The sequence below is a fragment of the Saccoglossus kowalevskii genome, chromosome 21 (assembly GCF_978046115.1).
Source record: "Saccoglossus kowalevskii chromosome 21, keSacKowa6.1, whole genome shotgun sequence".
Classification (NCBI taxonomy): domain Eukaryota; kingdom Metazoa; phylum Hemichordata; class Enteropneusta; family Harrimaniidae; genus Saccoglossus; species Saccoglossus kowalevskii.
Window position 1 is genome coordinate 13782648 of NC_140661.1, and position 20668 is coordinate 13803315.

General features: G+C 37.0%; 1 protein-coding gene across 1 annotated transcript; it reads left to right on the forward strand.

Moving 5' to 3' along the window:
- The first annotated feature begins 1738 nt into the window (after positions 1-1738).
- Positions 1739-2116, forward strand: LOC146729643 (protein GVQW3-like). Its single transcript, XM_085495040.1, has one exon. It carries the CDS (start codon positions 1739-1741, stop codon positions 2114-2116), a length of 378 nt encoding a protein of 125 aa, XP_085351166.1.
- Positions 2117-20668: the final 18552 nt, after the last annotated feature.

Sequence of the window (20668 nt, forward strand, 5' to 3'; positions counted from 1 at the left end):
TATTTCAATGGGAACTGTGGCTTTACATCACTGAGTTCTGCAATTCTGGAGCTTTACCTCTAAACAGACTCTATAAACAGACAACTTTCTACTTTTAAATTTCTACTTGACAGTCTGGGCCATGGACTGGACTAGTCCATAAGGACTATTTCCATGGTCCACATGGAATTACTACTATTGTATTTGTTTATAAGTTCTGTTATAATGGTCATTCTGGTAAAATAAATAAATAAATAAATAAATAAATAAATAAATAAATAAATAAATAAATAAATAAATAAATAAATAAATAAATAAATAAATAAATAAATAAATAAATAACAATTATAAATCCCCATTACATAATTCCAAATAACGATATATTTGAGGGTAAAGGCTGAATATAATTTGCTATTGAAACTTAAAGTGGGAGGTCGTCACCTGAGCATGCGCGTGAATTGAGTCCCAATCGGCGAGAATAACACATGCTGAAAACGCAAAGGCCCATGGGTATCCGCTTGTTTTGAACAATGACACCCTATCGCCATCTGACGCATGCGCAAGTGACGACTCCTCCGCTTTAAATTGGTGAAGTTTTATGGTGTTTTTATGAGTTTATGAGTACGGAATATGATGGGGAAAGTAATGCCACAAAGAGTTTTTCAGAGTTTTGAGATTTGTCGAGTACAGAGATATCGACGTTTAAGAGTTGTTTTTGTTTATGTGTTGTTTTTCGGAATACTTCTGACGCTTTTTGAGTGGAGAGCACCTTTGTAACGTTTTTAATGTCTTTTTGAGATGAGAGTATGGTGCGCTTATATACGTATTGTTTGATAACCCAAGCTTTTGTTCATAATTGACAGGTTTATATGTAACTTAGTAGTGTATATCGTTTTAGTCTTTTTCCCCGTCTTTTTATTGCCAGATAGTAGACTTGCTAAGGGGGTAAACGCTGCATTTTTTAGTACAAATGTCCTAGTTGGCACACATGTCCCTTGGGGCAATTGAAAATTTTTCATCCAAAGAGACACTGTGCATCTATGCAAATAAGGCCTAATTTGCATAATTTATGCAAATTATTAAGAAAATTTTCTAAATATTATTAAAAAATATTTATTCATGTCAAACAAATGTCTAGCTTGATATAAAATATCTATGGACCAAGCAGAAAAATATCATGCAAAATAAATCTTGTATTTATGCAAATAACCAGCTAATTTGCATAAATTCTGCTAATTAGTGCATGAAAATTATTAACTTTCGAAGTTTTTATGCACTGCATTTCTCGGTACAAACTTTCTATTCGGCACATGTGTTCTTTGGATCACAAGGAGAAGATTCAACCAAAGAGACACACTGTCTCTATGTAAATAACACCTAATTAGCATATTATGCATATTAGAACCTCAAAATACAAAATTCACCAATGGAAAAAAAAAACAGACACAAAAAAAAATGGTCTTACTTTGAATGATGTCCAATTAGGCAGTAGAGGGAATCTGAACTAAATTTTACTCAGTATTTGTTTAAATAACCCCCACATTTCATATAATGTACATTGCTATGTGAACGTGGGAATAAACAAGCAGCATGTCGACTGAGATACGAGGGGCGTTCAATAAGTAATGCCTCTGACTCACTTCCAGTTGTCTGATCTAGATGAAATTTAGCATCTGTAATGATTTATATCTCTATGGGTTATGTTGCTAAAAAAATGTAGTTTCTGATATACAGGTGTTTGAACTGAGTCAGGTGTGAAATGGGGCCAGTGATCCGTTTTTTGTATCTGAAAGCACGCACTCCAAAGGAGACTATTGATGAAATGAAAGAAACTTATGGTGGTGATGCCCCATCATATGACCTAGTAAAACGCTGGCATTGTGAATTTAAACATAACCAGAAGTCCGTGGAAACAGATCCCAGACCTGGTTGTCCCTCTTCTGCCATTGAGGCATCTGTCCGTCAAGTTGAGGCGGCCATTTTGGAAGATCGACACATTACTGTTCGCCAAATAGCCCAAGAGGTCAACATTAGTACAGGGTCTGTGGAAACTATCATTTATGACCATTTGCATATGCATAAGGTGTCTGCTAGATGGATTTCCAGAAGCAAGAACGCGTCGAGTGCTCAAGGATGAATTTGGAGATGTGCCAAGAAGATGAGTCAAAGTTTTTCAAAAGACTGATTACACAGGATGAAACTTTGGTCCATCACTATGATCCAGAGACCAACGCACAGTCAATGCAGTGGAAGCAATTGGACTTACCACCTACATGGCAAGGCCATGCTCACAATCTTCTGAGACCAGCACGAAGTAGCGATGACAGATTTCCTGTACCACCATTACAGGAGCCTATTACACTTCACTTTTGATTAAATTAAGAGAAGCTATCAAAATCGAGAGGTAGGGCAAGATCAGCAAAGGTATCCTCCTCCTGCAGGACAACGCTCCAGTCCACAACTCGCATGTCGCCAGATCAGAAGCACGGGTGTGTGGCTATGAACTCCTCCTCCACCCCCTTACTCTGCTCACCTTGCACCCTCTGAACTTTCATCTCTTCCCAGCCATGAAGTTGTTTTTGAAAGGAAAGCGTTTCCCAGATGATGCAGCCTTGATTTTTGAAGTTACGACGTGGTTGGAGGACCAACCTGGGGTGTTCTACAAATACGGTGTCCAGAGCTGCATCAAATGATGAGAGAAATGCATAACTCTGGGTGGTTCCTATGTAGAGAAATACTAATAACTGTGCCAAGTGTCATTATTCTCCAGCTATAGGAAATGGGTCAGTGGCATTACTTATTGAACGCCCCTCGTATATATGTAATATAAAAGCAATCGGACTTGTGTTTTTTTAAAAGAAGACGAAAATATCACTTTTTACCAAATATATTCACCACAATGAGAGAATTGAAGAAATCAGCATGCAATTAACAAATCTAAGAGAGGTCTACCCAAGGTACATATAGACCAAGTATCAAATCATTCAGGCTTGTAGTTTTCAAGAAGAAGTCGAAAAAGTAAAACATTGAAACGGACAATCACTCATATGATAAGCTCCGCTTTAAAGAGAGAACTATCGTTATTTCAATAAGTCTTAAAAGATATTACTCTCAAACATTGATGAATAATTTCTAGAGGAATTAATACACAACTACATAAATATTGAAACTTGTATACTTTGTATTGAGATCTCAGTGCGTATGTTGAGTTGCCTTGCTTTGTAGTAGTAAACATTTGTTAGCTGGCAATGGTGATGGTGCGGACACTAACAGTAGAATTGTCCAATTAATGATGACAAATAAAGTAGTATGGCACAAAAATTGCAGGAGCGCAGTATAATCAACAGAAAGTGGATCTGGCCAAAAGAAAAGCAGAAGTTAGCGTACAATGTCAAAGCCCAATTAAGGTGAGGTGGCTGAATTCTTGCCGGGAAAATGTGTCATGATCATCAAACGTGAAAGAAGATTATCTCAATACTAAATGTTTCTTCTGTGAGAAAGCCAAGAATGTGAAGAACTTAAGAAAGCCATTGACACTTGGTTTGATGAAAAAGTCCATGATGCGACAAGGATGACTGGTAATGTGCATCTCCAGGATAAACTGTCAATAGATGACATGATTGCTTTGGATGCAGTTTATCACCTGACATGCTCACAGAAAGGCAAGTGCAGCAGACCAATCTGCTAGTCAATCCTATACAGCCAAAGTAATGAAGGCCCGAGCTTTTCAGGAACTCATAAAGTACATCAAAGATCATCGCACAACTGGCATAGTTTTCAACATGGCTCATTTGAAAGCGCTATATGATAAGCGTCCTGCATCTCTTGGTTACCCTCAGAGTCAATGCCATACAACACGACTATGATATGATATTACCAGTCGTATACCTGATATCAAAGCGATCCAAAAGCCATCTGGTAGCTGGGTTTGGTATTTGATGAGGACCTCAGGCAAGCGCTCTAGGAGATGAAGAGCACGACACGAGAACAGACATGAGAATATTGGCACAGGCAGTGAAGATCCTTCGCAGAGATATGTTGGACAAAAGGCAGCCATTCTGGTTCTTTCAACATAAACCCAAAAGCGGATTCTGCTGTGCTTTTGTTGAGATCCTTTTTGCATATGTTGATGGTCCTGGTATTGCTGTTGACATACCTCCTGCTTCTTCAGAGAAGATTGTATCGTCATTGGCTCAAATGATCATGTATAATTCTGTAGGCAAAGTGTCATCGAATCCACAGAGTGTGCTACGCCATCCACGTGAACAGGAAACTCTATTATCCATCATGCTAGCAATGAAGGTGCACATGAAAACAGGTAAGGAGAGTCTTGTGGATACACTTGCAGAGCGGGGCATTGTGTGTTGGGAACATGAAGGTTTCGTTCTACGTTTTCAAGCCATCAAAGGAGTCTTCACAACAGGAGGGGTTGAACATTGATTACAATCCATCATCTGCAACTGCATCCTCTCAGTCTGTTTTGCATGGGACGGGCATCAGCACCCTGCAGCACTTCTCAACATATCAGGTACATACAGAGCAGAAGATGGTCTTAAATGCTGCACAAATGGGTCAAAAGACCGTGAAACCACTTCCAAAGCCGCCCCTGTACCAGTTTACACTACAATACAAATCATCTCAAGAAAGTTGACCCAGCTGTACGTGTTGTGTGAACAGCCCTGCACGAGCACAAATAACTTAATTAAGTATAAGAAAGAAGCAAATGCGCCAAAAATGGTCCTTAGTGAGAGTAGAAACTCTGTGAAACAGACACTCATGAGTTCATACATACACACACACATACACGTCTTACTGTAGTTGTATCGCCACACATTGAATTCACTTTTAATATAGTTGAATTCACTTTTAATATAGTTGCGACATGAACTCGATTAAAAAGTGGTCCTATATAGGGTTGCGTTTTAATTGGAGTTAAACTCAATTACAATGCAATACAACGTAGAATTGCATTTTAATTAAATAAAAGTTGGATATCCTGTGACTGAACATAACATGTTTGCGAAGCTTAGGTTTAGTAACGGGGGAAGGTATGGTACAATTATATTAATATTAATATAAATTGTACCATACTTTCCTGTACTAAATCTAAGCTTCGCAAACTTGACTTAAATTCGATTGAATATTAATATAAATTATGAAACATTGTGAGTTCCCATTGTGAGGCTCCACTAGTTATCAGAACTAATTTTCATAATTTATGCTAATTAAAAGGTAGTTTGAAAGAAGAAACAGTGTTTTGCATTAAAGAGCCTTTATTCACTCATTTCTGGATAAAATCAATATTGATTTTAATATTTTGAGATTATCCAATTTGAATTGTTCTAATTTGCATAATTTATTCATTATTCATACCATTTATGAATATTTATGAATAGTTTATTTTGGTCAAACTTTATAACCACTTCATATCTGGAAAATTTGTTATTTAAAATTTGGTACTTTTTGCTTATTGGTGAATTTGGTATATTTAGTTTCTAATATGCATAATATGCTAATTAGGTGTTATTTACATAGAGACATGTGTTTCTTTGAATAAATATTTTTCCTTTGATCCAAAGAACATGCTAAGTAGGACATTTTTACCAAAAAACTCAGTGCATACAAATTCACAAGAACCTCGATAATTGACAATTTTCATGTACTAATTAGCATAATGTATTCAAGTAAGGTGGTTATTTGCATAAATACTTGATTTATTTTGCATAATACTTTTCTACTTGTCCCATAGAAAGTTTATACCAAGATAGACATTTGTTTTGGATGAATATAAATTTTTTAATATTATTTTGGGAATTTTCTAATTAATTTTCATAAATTATGCAAATTAGGTCTTATTTGCATAGATACAGAGTGTCTCTTTGGATGAAAATTTTTCAATTGTCCCAAGGAACATCTGTGCCAAGTGAGACATTTGTACTAAAAAATGCAGCGATCACCTTTTTTTTTGCCCTTAGCAAGTCTACTAAGAAGAGTAATGTGTTATGAAAGCGACATTGTCTTTGCATTCCGTTTCCACGCCCTTATGACTTTTGTTTAGATTAACGACTTGTGAGTTCAGTTGAAGTTTATAAGCGTATATGACAGGAGTTTGATTAATAGCTTGTTTATTCATTGTTTATTAGTTACCGCTTTGCAATGCTTTAACCGAGAGACGCATCCCTGGTAATCACGTGATCATACTGTCGACGGCCGCGATTGGCCGATCGCTTGGTTACACCGCCACGCCTTAGTTTTTTTGACCTTTTGATATAGAGTTTGTAACCTTAGTAACAGAGACAGTGCAGCGAAGGGTTACCCTCGGCGGACTGTTTGAGAAAAGTGAGTCGATTGGTAGCCTTTCCCTTGTTTTTTGATTTATAACCGTTGATATTTGTGACTTTATAACCATTGTATTTAGACTTTATAATCAGTTTATTAATCAGTGTGTTTTACTCTTTTGATTTATATCTTTTTATTAGTATTGTATTTAACCTGTATGACGATGAGTAGAGGACGGTATCTTTGATTTGTGAACGTGCAATGCCGGGAGGCATAATCTCAGTTTGGGTGAAGGGATGTGTCATGAATTAGTTTTCGCGTATCTGTTAATCGACTTAATTAGCTGATTATTAGCGAATTGCTGTGTTATGTCTGTCATCGTTTAGGCCTATTTGAAGTTTTGGACGGAACTTGGCTCAGTGATTTGGAACTAATTACGAGATAACCGTCGCTGTTCTGACTATTATTTCTGACAGTTGGTATCCGTAGTTATTAATGTAGTGAACGATTAATCAAAAGATATGACGTATTCAGTACTTAGTGTGATTGGCTGTATGATTGAAGGTTACGCCTTAGAGTCTTTATACTGTTTTGTAATTGGTTAGAGTTTTGAAAATGAATAAAGAGAGTTTGAGTTGGTCTTGGCGAGTACACCAGAACAGACGCAGTCCTGGAGAGTCTAAGTCCAGTCCTGGAGAGTCTTGGGTGAGTCTTGGGTCAGCATTGCGATAGTCTTGGGGACTTTTCCCCAGGGCGCTGTGTCTTATAGAGTGCTCAACTGATCGACTAAGACGAGAGTTGAAACGTATTTCGTTGTGTGTGTCTTATTTGACTGTAAAGTATAAGTGACTTTCCCGATCCCGCACCTCAAGGGGACGAGATATAGAGACGAGACGAGATTCCCCCCTGGCACGTGTGGAGAACCCCGAAGAGAAGATTTTCCCCTTGATAGCACACTGCTCTTCCATTTTTTTATTCCGCCCTTGACTTATGAAATAAACATAGTCTATACTTGTTGACTTGTTGTTGTCCATTATGAACCTTCTTGCCTATGAATAAGTAAGAAACGTTGTTATACAATATACATAACGGAAAGTCGTGAATTTTCCTGGATATGTCTTTTGAAATTCTGATCCAATCTTAATATAATCTTCCAAGGATCATTGATTTCAAAACTATTTCGGAAAATAATATAATCTACAGCTTGTACAAGATAACTGACAATAGCATTTGTTTCAAATAGTGTCATCGCTGAGCATCACGTGATGTGATGTTATTAATTATTCATGAATACGTTTGATTCCGACAAACATATAGGAAAATAACAACAAGTGTATTTATAAATATTGTGGTATTGAATAATTTTGCAAGGGTTTTGTTCGGACAATAAACTTCCTTGGATTCACAACAAATCGTCGAAAAAGCCACAACGAAATAACGATTAAAATTGGATTGAAACTGCCGTAATCGTCTGCGCACTCTGTCAACATTTGATCTGTTTAGCACACTGAGCGAACTTTTATGATCACGTCAGTTCTAGTTTATTAGAAAACATTTATTAATGAATAGTACAATTGTTTACATTTACATTTTTCAAACTCCGGAAAACTCGTTTCACTGAAGAAATTCTGATTCTTTATTTCAGAATTTATGATTTTCTGAAATAAACGTATGGATAACACACATAAGTTGTAGACTTCCGGTCTATATATAAGAAATGACACTCAACAATCAGACCAATCAGGGAGCAGCTTGTTTTTTGACGTATTAAATAATGCCCTGTATACTTGTTTCGACTCAACTGGTAATCTGCGGTAGGGTATACTGCCAGATGAATCCTTAGCACTCGAGTGGTGCCATACCATCATCGTATCCCACCCCAAACGTATGCACTTGGTCTGTCTGGTCAAGCTTCTTGATTATAATTCTATACCAGGGGTTTCCCTCCACGTGCAATTATTAATTGAGTATCATTATCAACAGAAAGGTGGCAAGTTCAATAACAGTGACCTAACAAGGTCAACTTCAGGGCAAGAGCGACGTGTATACAATGAATAATACCAGTATAGTCAATCTCAAAGTCATTCAGAGGTCAGGGGACTTTACAAGAATGTAAACCACGTGACTGAAAGTTATTGTACTTATTAATGACATCCACTTGACTTGAAAAAGAACGACCCGAGACAGGGGGCGAAGGTTTTGTTGATGATGTGAATAGATATGTGTTCGTGGGAAAAATATATCAGCGACAATGCAAGTGTACATTTGTGTGTCGATTTATGCCCAGGGCGTTACAAATACATACCGATACATTCAGAATCTATCCTACCATAGCCCTGAGTTACTTAAAGGGCGGTGGTCGTCACACCGCGTCCTGTTCGATATGGGACTCATAGCGACGTATACAACGCGTGGAAAATACATTGTTTATTTACATGAAATTCGAACACGCGTTCGCGAGGACCATCTCCCTTTAAGGCTTGAATGCAACAAATGATGGAATTATAATCCCTGAACACAAAGTTTCTATAAATCGCGCCCTCTCGCAACGAAGTGCTTCTGTGACGTAAGCACTGAAGCAGTTTACACGGACGTTCACAGTACCGATGTCGTTGTTTTTGTTTTTGTTTTTTGAATCTGTGGTCTTCCGTCAATAACAGAATACCTTTTTTAAAATTTGAAATATACATGTTTCATTTATGTCTTTTCAATTGGCAGATTTATTCTATGGTTTATTTGTTGTAGTTTATGTTGTAATGTATTGACTAATTGAATAATTAACTTTAAGGAAGAGTACTGTGGAGTAGTTGCAATATTCTCGTCAATTACACACAACCCGCTCGATCTGCTCTTCTCAGCGAAAATAAATGTAAAAGTGAAATTGACAAGTGGTCAATTCTACAGAATAAGGTTATTGCAATCTGTACAGCACAGAATATATACGTCCTCTAGAGTTAAAATAAAAAAAAGTTGATAGGATTGTATACTGTGATAAATGGATATTGATAATAACAATCGTGTTTTTTCAAGTTGTGAAATATGGCCATACTCACTTGTTGGAATGACGTCATTATTCATTACATTATGTATTACGTAATGTGATGAATTACGAAGTCGTTCGATTTGGACCAAAAAAATAAGTAAACACAAAATAGAATATCGACATACATACATATAGATGAAGAAATAATTCAACCCGGCTCATGGTGTATAAGAGAAAAGATGACGACCAGACTTCAGTATGCAAATCACGCCCCATGCTGATTTATTTGGTCGGAATCCGCGATATTGGTATTTTCGATAACAAGAATGCACGGAGTACATATACAACATTAAAGAATTGATTGCCATCTTCATTATTACATGGGAATAACGGGATCGTTTGTTTTCTCCGTTGTTAGTATTTGAGGATCTTTCTCTTTGGAATTAAATCTTTATGTTCGTCTACCAACCGTAGTATGTTTCAATTCAAGTCAAAAGATTATAACTTGATAAATCTCGAAGTCACATAACCCCCGCCCTCTAACGTTACATTACACAAATCACATAGTAATGACTCACAATATACATAACTTTAAACCAATCAGAAACACTTCCTTTGATATTATTTATAGCACGTGATACAATCTCCAAAGTTGACACACTTAACGACATAGGACGTTTTAGTATAACCTTACAACGAATCATTCCCTAGTATACTCGGGTTTAATAACTATACGCGTGAAAACTACTTTTTAGTACTCAGGCTAGTAATAGATTAAAATTTGAGTTTAGTACTGAACCGCCCAATTATAATTATATTAAAGGGCGGTACTCGTAGCGCCACGCATGCGCGAGATATATGGGTCTCATATAAACAAAGATGGCGCCTTTGACTGTTGCGCAGATCAACAAGACGTTACCAAACTTTATTTGGGCATTTTTTAGGTGAATGAGAGGTATTGAAGAAATCACCGGCGGTAATTAGTGCGGCGTTCAGATCAAACCTCATACTGTAGTACTTGTAATTTCTGTAATTTCCATTAGAAGAACGCATTTTCTAAGTTCTATGGGTTTGTTGTCAACACAAATGTCGCACATGCGCAACGCAACAACCACCGCCCTTTACAACATAATAGTGTATACATAATCGTGTATACAACACAGAGTATACATTACGAAGCGGTGCCGTCAAATCTATATGACATTGTCTGTATGGTCATCACAATTATCCATCACACAACCATGAATATTTATAGAACATAGTTTTTACTTTAGTTTGCTAAGTTGGGGAAGTGAAAAGTGTAAAGTCTAAAAGTTGCCGAGCAGACATGTTTAAACAGCCACGTGAGTCTTTCAATTGACTGTCAATGGCAGATTTATAGAAATCCAGGAGTAAACCACAGTACATCTATAGAGAACTGTGAGGTATCCAAACCTTTAGGGATAACACGTCATTTCGAGTACAAACCGAGACATTACCAAGCTTTAACTAGGTATTCTTTGGTGATTGGAAAGTGTCGAAGAGTCACTCGCGATCGTCGCGCCCAGGTCAAAACTCGTACTTATGTTTATCAACACAAACGTCACATATGCGCAACGCGACGACCACCGCCCTTTAAATATCATCACAGTGTTTGCATATCCCTTTTTAAAAAGCACATTACTATGGTGACAAATTTAATGTTTAGTAGATGGTTTACGGAATCCGGTGAAAGACCCGCGCAGAGCAATATTTTAAAAAAACTATTTAGGTATATTTCCATTTGTACATGTTTATGTTAGCATATATGATCAACACTTATAATAATGTGTATGTGCATAGCAAATGGTTGGCGTTGTGTACGTCACTGTGAGTCTCATGTCGAATTGAACGCGGCGCATCGTCCCTTTAAGGTAGAAGCCTACTCATAAATTTTGAGAAAGTTAATCATATATCGCATGACAATGTTCATTAGTTTATTATGAATATTCATGCAGCTATTGTACCATGACATTATACAATAGCATTCTTTTGTATGTTAAAGTGACGTATTTAAAGAAACTTGTTCTAATATTTTTCAAAAATCTCTATTTTTAAACAATTGCACAGAACCTAATGTTAAAGTAAAAATGCATTTTAAACCCTGGTTTTTGAAATAATTCAGGACAACAATAAGTACCCCATCATTAAAAATATATAATTTTTTTCAGCCTATGTCACCAGGCTACAATCTCAGGTATGGTATAATGTATGTCAGTGGCGGATCCAGAGGGGGCAGGGGGGCATGCCCCCCCCAAACGCATGACGAGACGTATCATCTGGATTACGCATAGCATCTCTCCGATTTACGCTCCGTAATTTAAATCCTTATAAATTTATTGAATATATTTATTGGAAAATTAATAAATTCTGGATATTTTCATTCATGAGTAATCTTCTACCTTAAGAACCTGTGAGCGTTTCAGATAGAGGACAGACATTTGCCATTTAGTATAAACTACGAGCAAGTATAGTTCTTCATTTATTTATTTTTATTTATTGTCACTGTATTGTTCGCGGCAATTTTAAATTGTAATTCTTCGAAGCCTCCTGTAGTCATATAACTTGAAATCGCCTACTTACCAGCGTTCTGGGTCTACTGCAACGCTTTTGTGAGTACTCAGTTTTAAAGTGTAAACACGGGTATTACACATGTCACTGACTCTGTATACAACATGCATTTTAACAACAACAGCGATGACGAGTGAGAACGAGCAGGCATGCACGTTGACGGACATGTAGCCAATAGAGGGCGCCATTTCAACAAATACGAGTATCCTCGGGAGCGGAGCTACGTCACGGACGTTCTACGTTGCTTGAGACGCGCACCACTGTACCACGTATTTCTATGGACTTTGTGCGCGCTGCTGTGGAACGCCGGTGGAGCCGGTGAAAACTCGAGAAAACAACACAAACTCAACTTTGAAGTAATCCTGAACAACCAAATTCATATATGTTACACACGTAGGGCTAATCTTGTTACACTGTTCAGGGCACTCTCAACAACCATCGCAAAGTACCGTTTTCTGCGAGTTTTTGGTCTTTGTTTTCACCGCGAGGGTTGCCAGGCGGTAGAAAAAGCCCGGATGTCCGCCCCCGAGGATAGATTTCATTCTGGAACTTTGTCTTCTTTATTATACACTTAATCTATTGATGGAATTTTACTTCACTCCATACATTCGATAATAATCTTAGCTTTATACTCTCCAGTTTATTACTAAGCAGGTTGTACCACCCTTACTTAGTTATGTGCGTTGGGGAAACGGATACGACCAATTTATTGCACACGGTGTATCAACCGTCACATCAACCGTGTGTATGTCAACGGGCACTCCTAGCAGGCTATCCCACTATTTCGTTGATTATATACGTTGGGTAAACAGTGGACACGACCAATTTACCGTGTACGGTCAGAGAATTCAGTACGATGTACCATCCTGTACGTCAACCTTTTACCTGATGAGTGCTTGCCCTGCGTACAGTGCTGTGTGTACGGGGACGCGTTCGGTTGATAGATGTCCCCACCACAGCCCTGCGAACTTCCATAGACAAAGTTCGGGACTTTGAAAAATATAACTTTTTTTAATGAAAGAACATGCCCAGGTACCAAAAATGATGATCGATTACCAGATATATCCAGAACTCCCAGTTCGGAGTCCAATTGTGGATGAAATCGGCTACTTTGCCCTAAAAACAAACGCATTCTCTCGCGTGAATGAAATTAAAAATGGCGTTTGGTGGATAATTCCTCCGGTACCTACGCGTTGACAGTTAGTCTGTCTTTAATAGTTGTTATTTAAAGACATCTCAGTTTCAGATAACTTTGTAATGGTTGTTACGGATAACTATCGTCATTTCAGCCAATTTTGGCTGGGAAACTACTTATTTTTAACTCGCGCACCAATTACGGTGCGCTCCCGAACTTTGTCTATGGAGGTACTCAGGGCTGTGGTGGGGACATCTATCAACCGGACGCGTCCCCGTACGCAGGGCTAGATGAGTGCAAGCGAAGTAAGCACAAACACCATGATTGTAGTCTCCGTACAGTCTTGTATCATGGTATGCTCTAATGAAACTGACACTGAGTGGGTTCGATTCACGCAGATTACGCGTGCCTTACACGACATTCATGAAGGATATTCGTAATGTCAAATGCAACATTTCGGTGATCCGGCAACCACGTAGAAGTAAAAGCGCGGTGGTCGTCGCGCAGCGCGTGTTCGAATTTCATGTAAATTAACAATGTATTTTACACGCGTTGTATACATCGCTATAAGTCCCGTATCGAACAGGACACGCCGCGACGACCACCACCCTTTAATTAAGTGTGTGTAGACAAAACGTCACTCACAGTACTTGGAAGACTCAGTCATAAGACATTTCTAGAGACCGAACGTATTACGTTGTAAACTGGTCAATTTTTTCCCTCAAATCGATGCACGCGAGCGATAAACAAGCCGATTAAAATGTTTTGCCTTGGTCATGTCTGCAATATATAGTATACAATATTTTTACTCGTCTCGCTTAATACATTACCATAGATACGTGGTGGGTCGCAATCTCTAGTTACGGAACAGCAGCTTAAATTCATGTAGAATGAACTGAATAGCTGTACTTCTGTCAACGAGAGAGTGGAATTCATGTCACAATGAACTAGTCATAACAAGCGATACCACTCATGTATACCATTCTGGCATCGTTTTACACACGAAATGTATGCCAACTTGTCCCAATAACCGAGTTAAAAGGGCAAGGTTATAAGCAATGTCGTTCAAATTACCAACTCTGGGAGTCAATCGACGTTTATAATATACCAAGTCCAAACTTTCCAAGCTGATGAAAACAATATCAATAAGTTCTTTATATAAATACCTTACCTGGTAACCATATACTTAAAGGGCGGTAGTCGGTGCGCCACGCATGCGCGAGATATATGGGTCTCATATAAACAAAGATGGCGACTTTGACTGTTGCGCAGATCGAAAGTATAAACCAAGACATTACCAAGCTTTAATTAGATTAAATTAAAAAAGCGCATTGGGTTGTGGGGAAATCAATGCTTATCAACACAAATGTCGCACATGCGCAGCGCGACGACTACCGCCCTTTAAATGTGCTCTCGATGAAGCAGTTAAGAGTAATTCTAGCTGGATAAAATGTGTATAGAAAATATAGTGGGCCACAATGATTTTGAAACAATAAAATTAAACCATAAAGTGAATAACGTTGATCAAATGTCAAATGATGTTAAAGTAAACATCGCAAAAGAATATAAAAAAATATGGAAAGAAAGCTTAAATAAATATCTACGAAATTACGTTGATAAGTGGGAGCAACAATCAAGACACGAGTCGACGCTACTTTGGGGGAAAGATTTATGAGTCGCATTTAGTTTAGGTATGGTTAGTAATACTACTTTTTGGCACATCGTTTTTTTACTAACAAAACGCTCACCATCGATAGCGCAAACATTCCCTGCACTATTTAATAACGGTACATTTTTTAAGCAGATGACGAGATATGTGAATGCAGGGTCGCTTTACTGAATTAGCTAAGTCGGTGATTTGTGGTTGAATGCATCATATAGTTTACTGTGATATTTACATGAATCTCGTGCGATTTCTACAGTGTTACGTAACAAACTGCAGGGGGAAAATGCAAGGACAGGGTTGCCTCGTGCATTAACTAGGGACCCAGCAACCATATTTCTCTTTGATAATTACGTAGCCAAACAAAGGCTAAGAGTCATGTGATATGTTGTTATCTAACGTTATGGAAAGCCACAGCTATCTTAAGTCGTGAAATATTATGTCATGTAGTGCACCTTGTTGTGTAGTGCATTTACCATGTTATGTGGTGCATTTACCGTGTTATGTAGTGCATTTACCTTGTTGTGTAGTGCATTTACCATGTTATGTGGTGCATTTACCGTGTTATGTAGTGCATTTACCTTGTTGTGTGGTGCATTTACCATGTTATGTAGTGTATTTACCATGTTGTGTAGTGCATATACCGTGTTATGTAGTGCATTTACCTTGTTGTGTGATGCATTTACTTTGTTGTGTAGTGCATTTACCTTGTTGTGTAGTGCATTTACCATGTTGTGTGGTGCATTTACCATGTCATGTAGTGCATAACATGGTAAATGCACTACACAACATGGTAAATGCACTACATAACCTGGTAAATGCACTACACAACAAGCTAAATGCACTACATAACATGATAAATGCACCGCATGACATAGTAAATGCACTACATAACATGGTAAATGCACTACATAACATGGTAAATGCACTACATAACATGGTAAATGCACTACACATCATGATAAATGCACTACACAACACGAGAAATGCACTACATAACATGGTAAATGCACTACACAACATGATAAATGCACTACACAACATGATAAATGCACTACATAACATGATAAATGCACTACATAACATGATAAATGCACTACATAACATGGTAAATGCACTACACAACATGGTAAATGCACTACACAACATGGTAAATGCACTACACAACATGGTAAATGCACTACATAACATGATAAATGCACTACACAACATGGTAAATGCACTACATAACATGGTAAATGCACTACACAACATGGTAAATGCACTACATAACCTGGTAAATGCACTACACAACAAGCTAAATGCACTACATAACATGATAAATGCACCGCATGACATAGTAAATGCACTACATAACATGGTAAATGCACTACATAACATGGTAAATGCACTACACATCATGATAAATGCACTACACAACATGAGAAATGCACTACATAACATGGTAAATGCACTACACAACATGATAAATGCACTACACAACATGATAAATGCACTACATAACATGATAAATGCACTACATAACATGGTAAATGCACTACACAACATGGTAAATGCACTACACAACATGGTAAATGCACTACACAACATGGTAAATGCACTACATAACATGATAAATGCACTACACAACATGGTAAATGCACTACACAACATGGTAAATGCACTACATAACATGATAAATGCACTACACAACATGATAAATGCACTACACAACATGATAAATGCACTACATAACATGGTAAATGCACTACACAACATGATAAATGCACTACATAACATGGTAAATGCACTACACAACATGGTAAATGCACTACATAACATGGTAAATGCACTACACAACATGGTTAATGCACTACATAACATGGTAAATACACTACACAACATTGTAAATGCACAACACAACATGGTAAATGCACTACATAACATGGTAAATGCACTACACAACATTGTAAATGCACTACACAACATGGTAAATGCACTACATAACATGGTAAATGCACTACACAACATGGTAAATGCACTACACAACATGGTAAATGCACCGCATGACATAGTAAATGCACTACACAACATGGTAAATACACTACATAACATGGTAAATGCACTACACAACATTGTAAATGTACTACACAACATGGTAAATGCACTACACAACATGGTAAATGCACTACACAACATGGTAAATGCACCGCATGACATAGTAAATGCACTACATAATATGATATTGTACGACTTAAGATAGCTGTGGCTTTCCATATAACGTAGTTAGTTTTTATTGTCACTTGTACGGCTGGCTGTGGTACTAGTATTGAGTACCTATCTGTGGTGATATCCATTCGATCTGGACATGTCCGAACTACTATGACTATTTGATAAACTTATCAGACCAGTTATTGTGTATGGGAGTGACATTTGGGGAGAAGAAAGCTCTACAAAATCAATTGTAGAGGATGTTCAGCTTACATACTATCGGTACATTCTTGGTATCTCAAAAAATACACCAATCATGGCAATATATAGTGAATTGGGAAAATTACCTCTTGACTCTTTTATTAAGAAACAAATGATAAAATATGCCAACCGTATTGCAAATTCCACAAATACTCTACTTCAAGAAGCATACTATGTCAATCAAATTATTAAAAGTAAATGCTTTATAAAACTTGATTCATTATTAAAAATATAAACCATTCTTATCTGCTAAATGAAAAAAACTATTATCTCTTTACCAAAATTAAAAGAAAATGATGAGAAATTAAAAAAAAGAGTTTACAACAGATTGGAAATATGAAATAAATAATGACAAAAAGAAAAATTAAATTCTAAAAATAAACTAAGAACCTACAAACTATTTAAAACCAAAGCCAAAACAAAACTACTTAACAAAAACAGTGAACTTTCTATGGTTCTATGGTTTGTATTGTCACTGGTACGACTGACTGTGATATTGAGTCCCTGTCTGTGGTGATACCATTCTGGAAAGACTATATATACATTTATTTATTGAGAAAACTCTGATTTTGAAAAAAATATAAATAAGTGTTTTTGGTTTCGTGTGCCGGCTAGATTAAATTTTCAAATTGTGATTCCCTAATCTAAATTTGCTTAGCTCATAGTAGGTACTAACGAAGTACCTTCCATGATTAGCTGTCCACGCAGTTCAATATTGTCAATGTCTGTTATGTATTTTTTTCGAATTCTAATCTATTTTTAGATTTTCAGTATGTTCTTAATTTATTTGTTCACGCAGAGTGTTTGTTGTCATTTTAAATATATATTCATTTCAATGTGACATCAAGAATTCTTCAAGTTGAGTTTTTTATTTCATACTTTTGCGTTTGAAATTTGAATTAGTGTTTATAATTACAGTTTGATCTACTTTTGATAGTTGGGTTTTCACTTCAACGAACAATTTGCGTATTATTTGTTTATTGAAATATTTAATTAGTACACTTGTAATTAGCTTGCCGGGACAACTTAAGATGGCGATTCCCTTAGAATTGGATGGGTCATATTTCGCTGATATTTGGATCCTGATTTATGTATTGGAACTAGTACATCAGTACCCCAAGCTTTGTGGAAGCTATTCGACATATAGACAGTGTAATTTAAGGATGGCATTTATCAGGTAAAACCGACCAATTTTGAACACATATAGACGCCATCACATCCCCACACTACCGACATAGAAACGTGTCTATGCTTCAAACGTATCACCTTTCCCATAGTCACAAATGGCATGGTCTCTTGAGCACCACTGCTAACGTGCAGTATGTGTTCGAACTTCATACGAACAGACGGATGTCCTAGATACAGATTACTCATTTGAAACTGGTTAAGATAGTCTGTCGGTGCTGGTGAAATCACAGCCAGAAAGCTTGGGCTTAGGCTTCATTTGTTAATCTCAGAACACAAACAAAGCCACATTAAACTTCACACAACTAATAAGTTACTAGTAGTAGTTGTCTGAGATTAAACCGAAGAAACTCGCAAAATAAATTGTATGTACCATGGTACATTGTGTGCATTTGTAGAGTGGTGATAAGAATATCTGCAAAAGACAGAAACAATTTATAATAAGGCTGCAAAAGAAGCAATTATGACACTGGTTGCATTTCCTTATCTGAAAGAGTGCATGGAATATTACAGTTAGGCATATCTGTAATAGCACTTGCGATATTACAGATAAGAATATTAATAAAGTCATATGACCATAATGGCCATCTGATGTATTAATCATATCTGCTGTCTAATACCATTAGTATGTATCTTGCTGTATGTCCATATGTGGCAAGTCCCTACAGTGGTTGAAATATTGCATTTATGCATATTACGTAGGTTATATGACCTTATATAGTCATCTGTCATCTTGCAAGTACAAGCGCATTTTGGAATGCTTTAGAAGGAAAAAAACGTCCGACGCGCATAGTTCAAAATGATGCGCACGGAAACGAGAAACAGAGATATTTTTTTTTCTCAGCCCAATCACCAAATTTATTGTCAGCTACTATTTGTTCTAAAAAATTACATGAATTTTAAAATTATGTGAATTGAGAGGCATAAGATACTTGCATAGAGATATAAGTGATTTTACTGCACGAACTGACCAGTAGCCACCACTCAATTGTGATCGCTTTGAAAGGGGTCTTTCTGATCGAACAGTTACAGATCATTGTCATTTTCACTCTCTGAGAGTTCCCGGGACGCATTGATTTAACTGTGGATTTCAGCATAAGATCATGCACAAGCACACATCCACACTCCTAGTCGATCAACCATAGTTTCCAATTTGGTAAGCTTTTTTAGCAATGGAAAATGTAGGTGTTTGAATGACAATGATATGACATGATAGCCCAGATCGTGGAGTAATATGTTATTTGTAGGTAACGTCAATTCTGCAGAATGTTTCTCATGGAAAGGCAATGCTGAATTTACTTCACATCAGATTCTGCTGATTGATCAGAAACTTCAGACCAAGAAAATAAGTGTGGACTAATTCTTAGGGCTACTTGATGAAGAGCTGGTTCTCTTACATTGCTTAATTGCCTTGCGTTTTTTGCAATTTGTGTTGCCTTCATCTTAGCAGTGGTTCCAGTAGCATTGGTCACTTGATAGTTGTTTTGATAGTTTGTTTCGCGTTCTTGATTCCATTTGATAAATAGACCACACAGAGATACTAGTAAATGGCAACGTTTGTAATCCCAACATTTTTGTTGGAAATGTTGCTCACAAACAGGATATTTGCAAAACTCTATCTTTTAGTGCCGCCTGGTGCTCGTGCCTTTCTATGCAGAGAGGGGTGCAACCCTGATCTTCTCCATGTCATGAATGGTGACACAATAACAACAAACTGGTTGTCAATCCAATAATTTGAATAGTATATAGGTAATCAATAACATACATTGTATAGTTCCCTGTCCGCACAGTTCAGGATAATTAACCAAATGTTTTGTTGTTTTACAAAGCACTCAACCTGGCAGTAGAACACCTTATGGCTTCATGCGTCCTCTCATACAACATCTGTCTTCTGTTCAGAATTCTATTAACATACATGTGTACATGTACTTTCAACAAAACAACGTAGCCACCCAAATTCTAACATTGTCGTATATGAAAATCTAATTTGCGGTATGAGACTTGGATAGACATTTTGTTTTCAACCAGCTGACATTGTTGTGTTGATTTGCAATTGAGTCGTTTTTGATAGAACTGATCTCACACTCAATGCTTATTTTGACCTAAATTATTTGACCTTTTCACCACCATTTGTTTGCACTTTTTCTGTATATTCTTCAATATTTCTGGAAATGAACACTAATTTTGGAGCCAACAGAAAATTTGAGTCAATTTTTCCGTATATTCTTCAATATTTCTGGAAATGAACACTAATTTTGGAGCAAACAGAAAATTTGAGTCAATTTTTAGTTTTTACTCAAAAAATTTGGCTATTTTTGTCCCAATCTTCTGAAGGAAAGTGCAGACTATAAATGGTGGTGAAATAGTTAATTAACCTCTTTTGTGAATTTTCTGACTATTTATT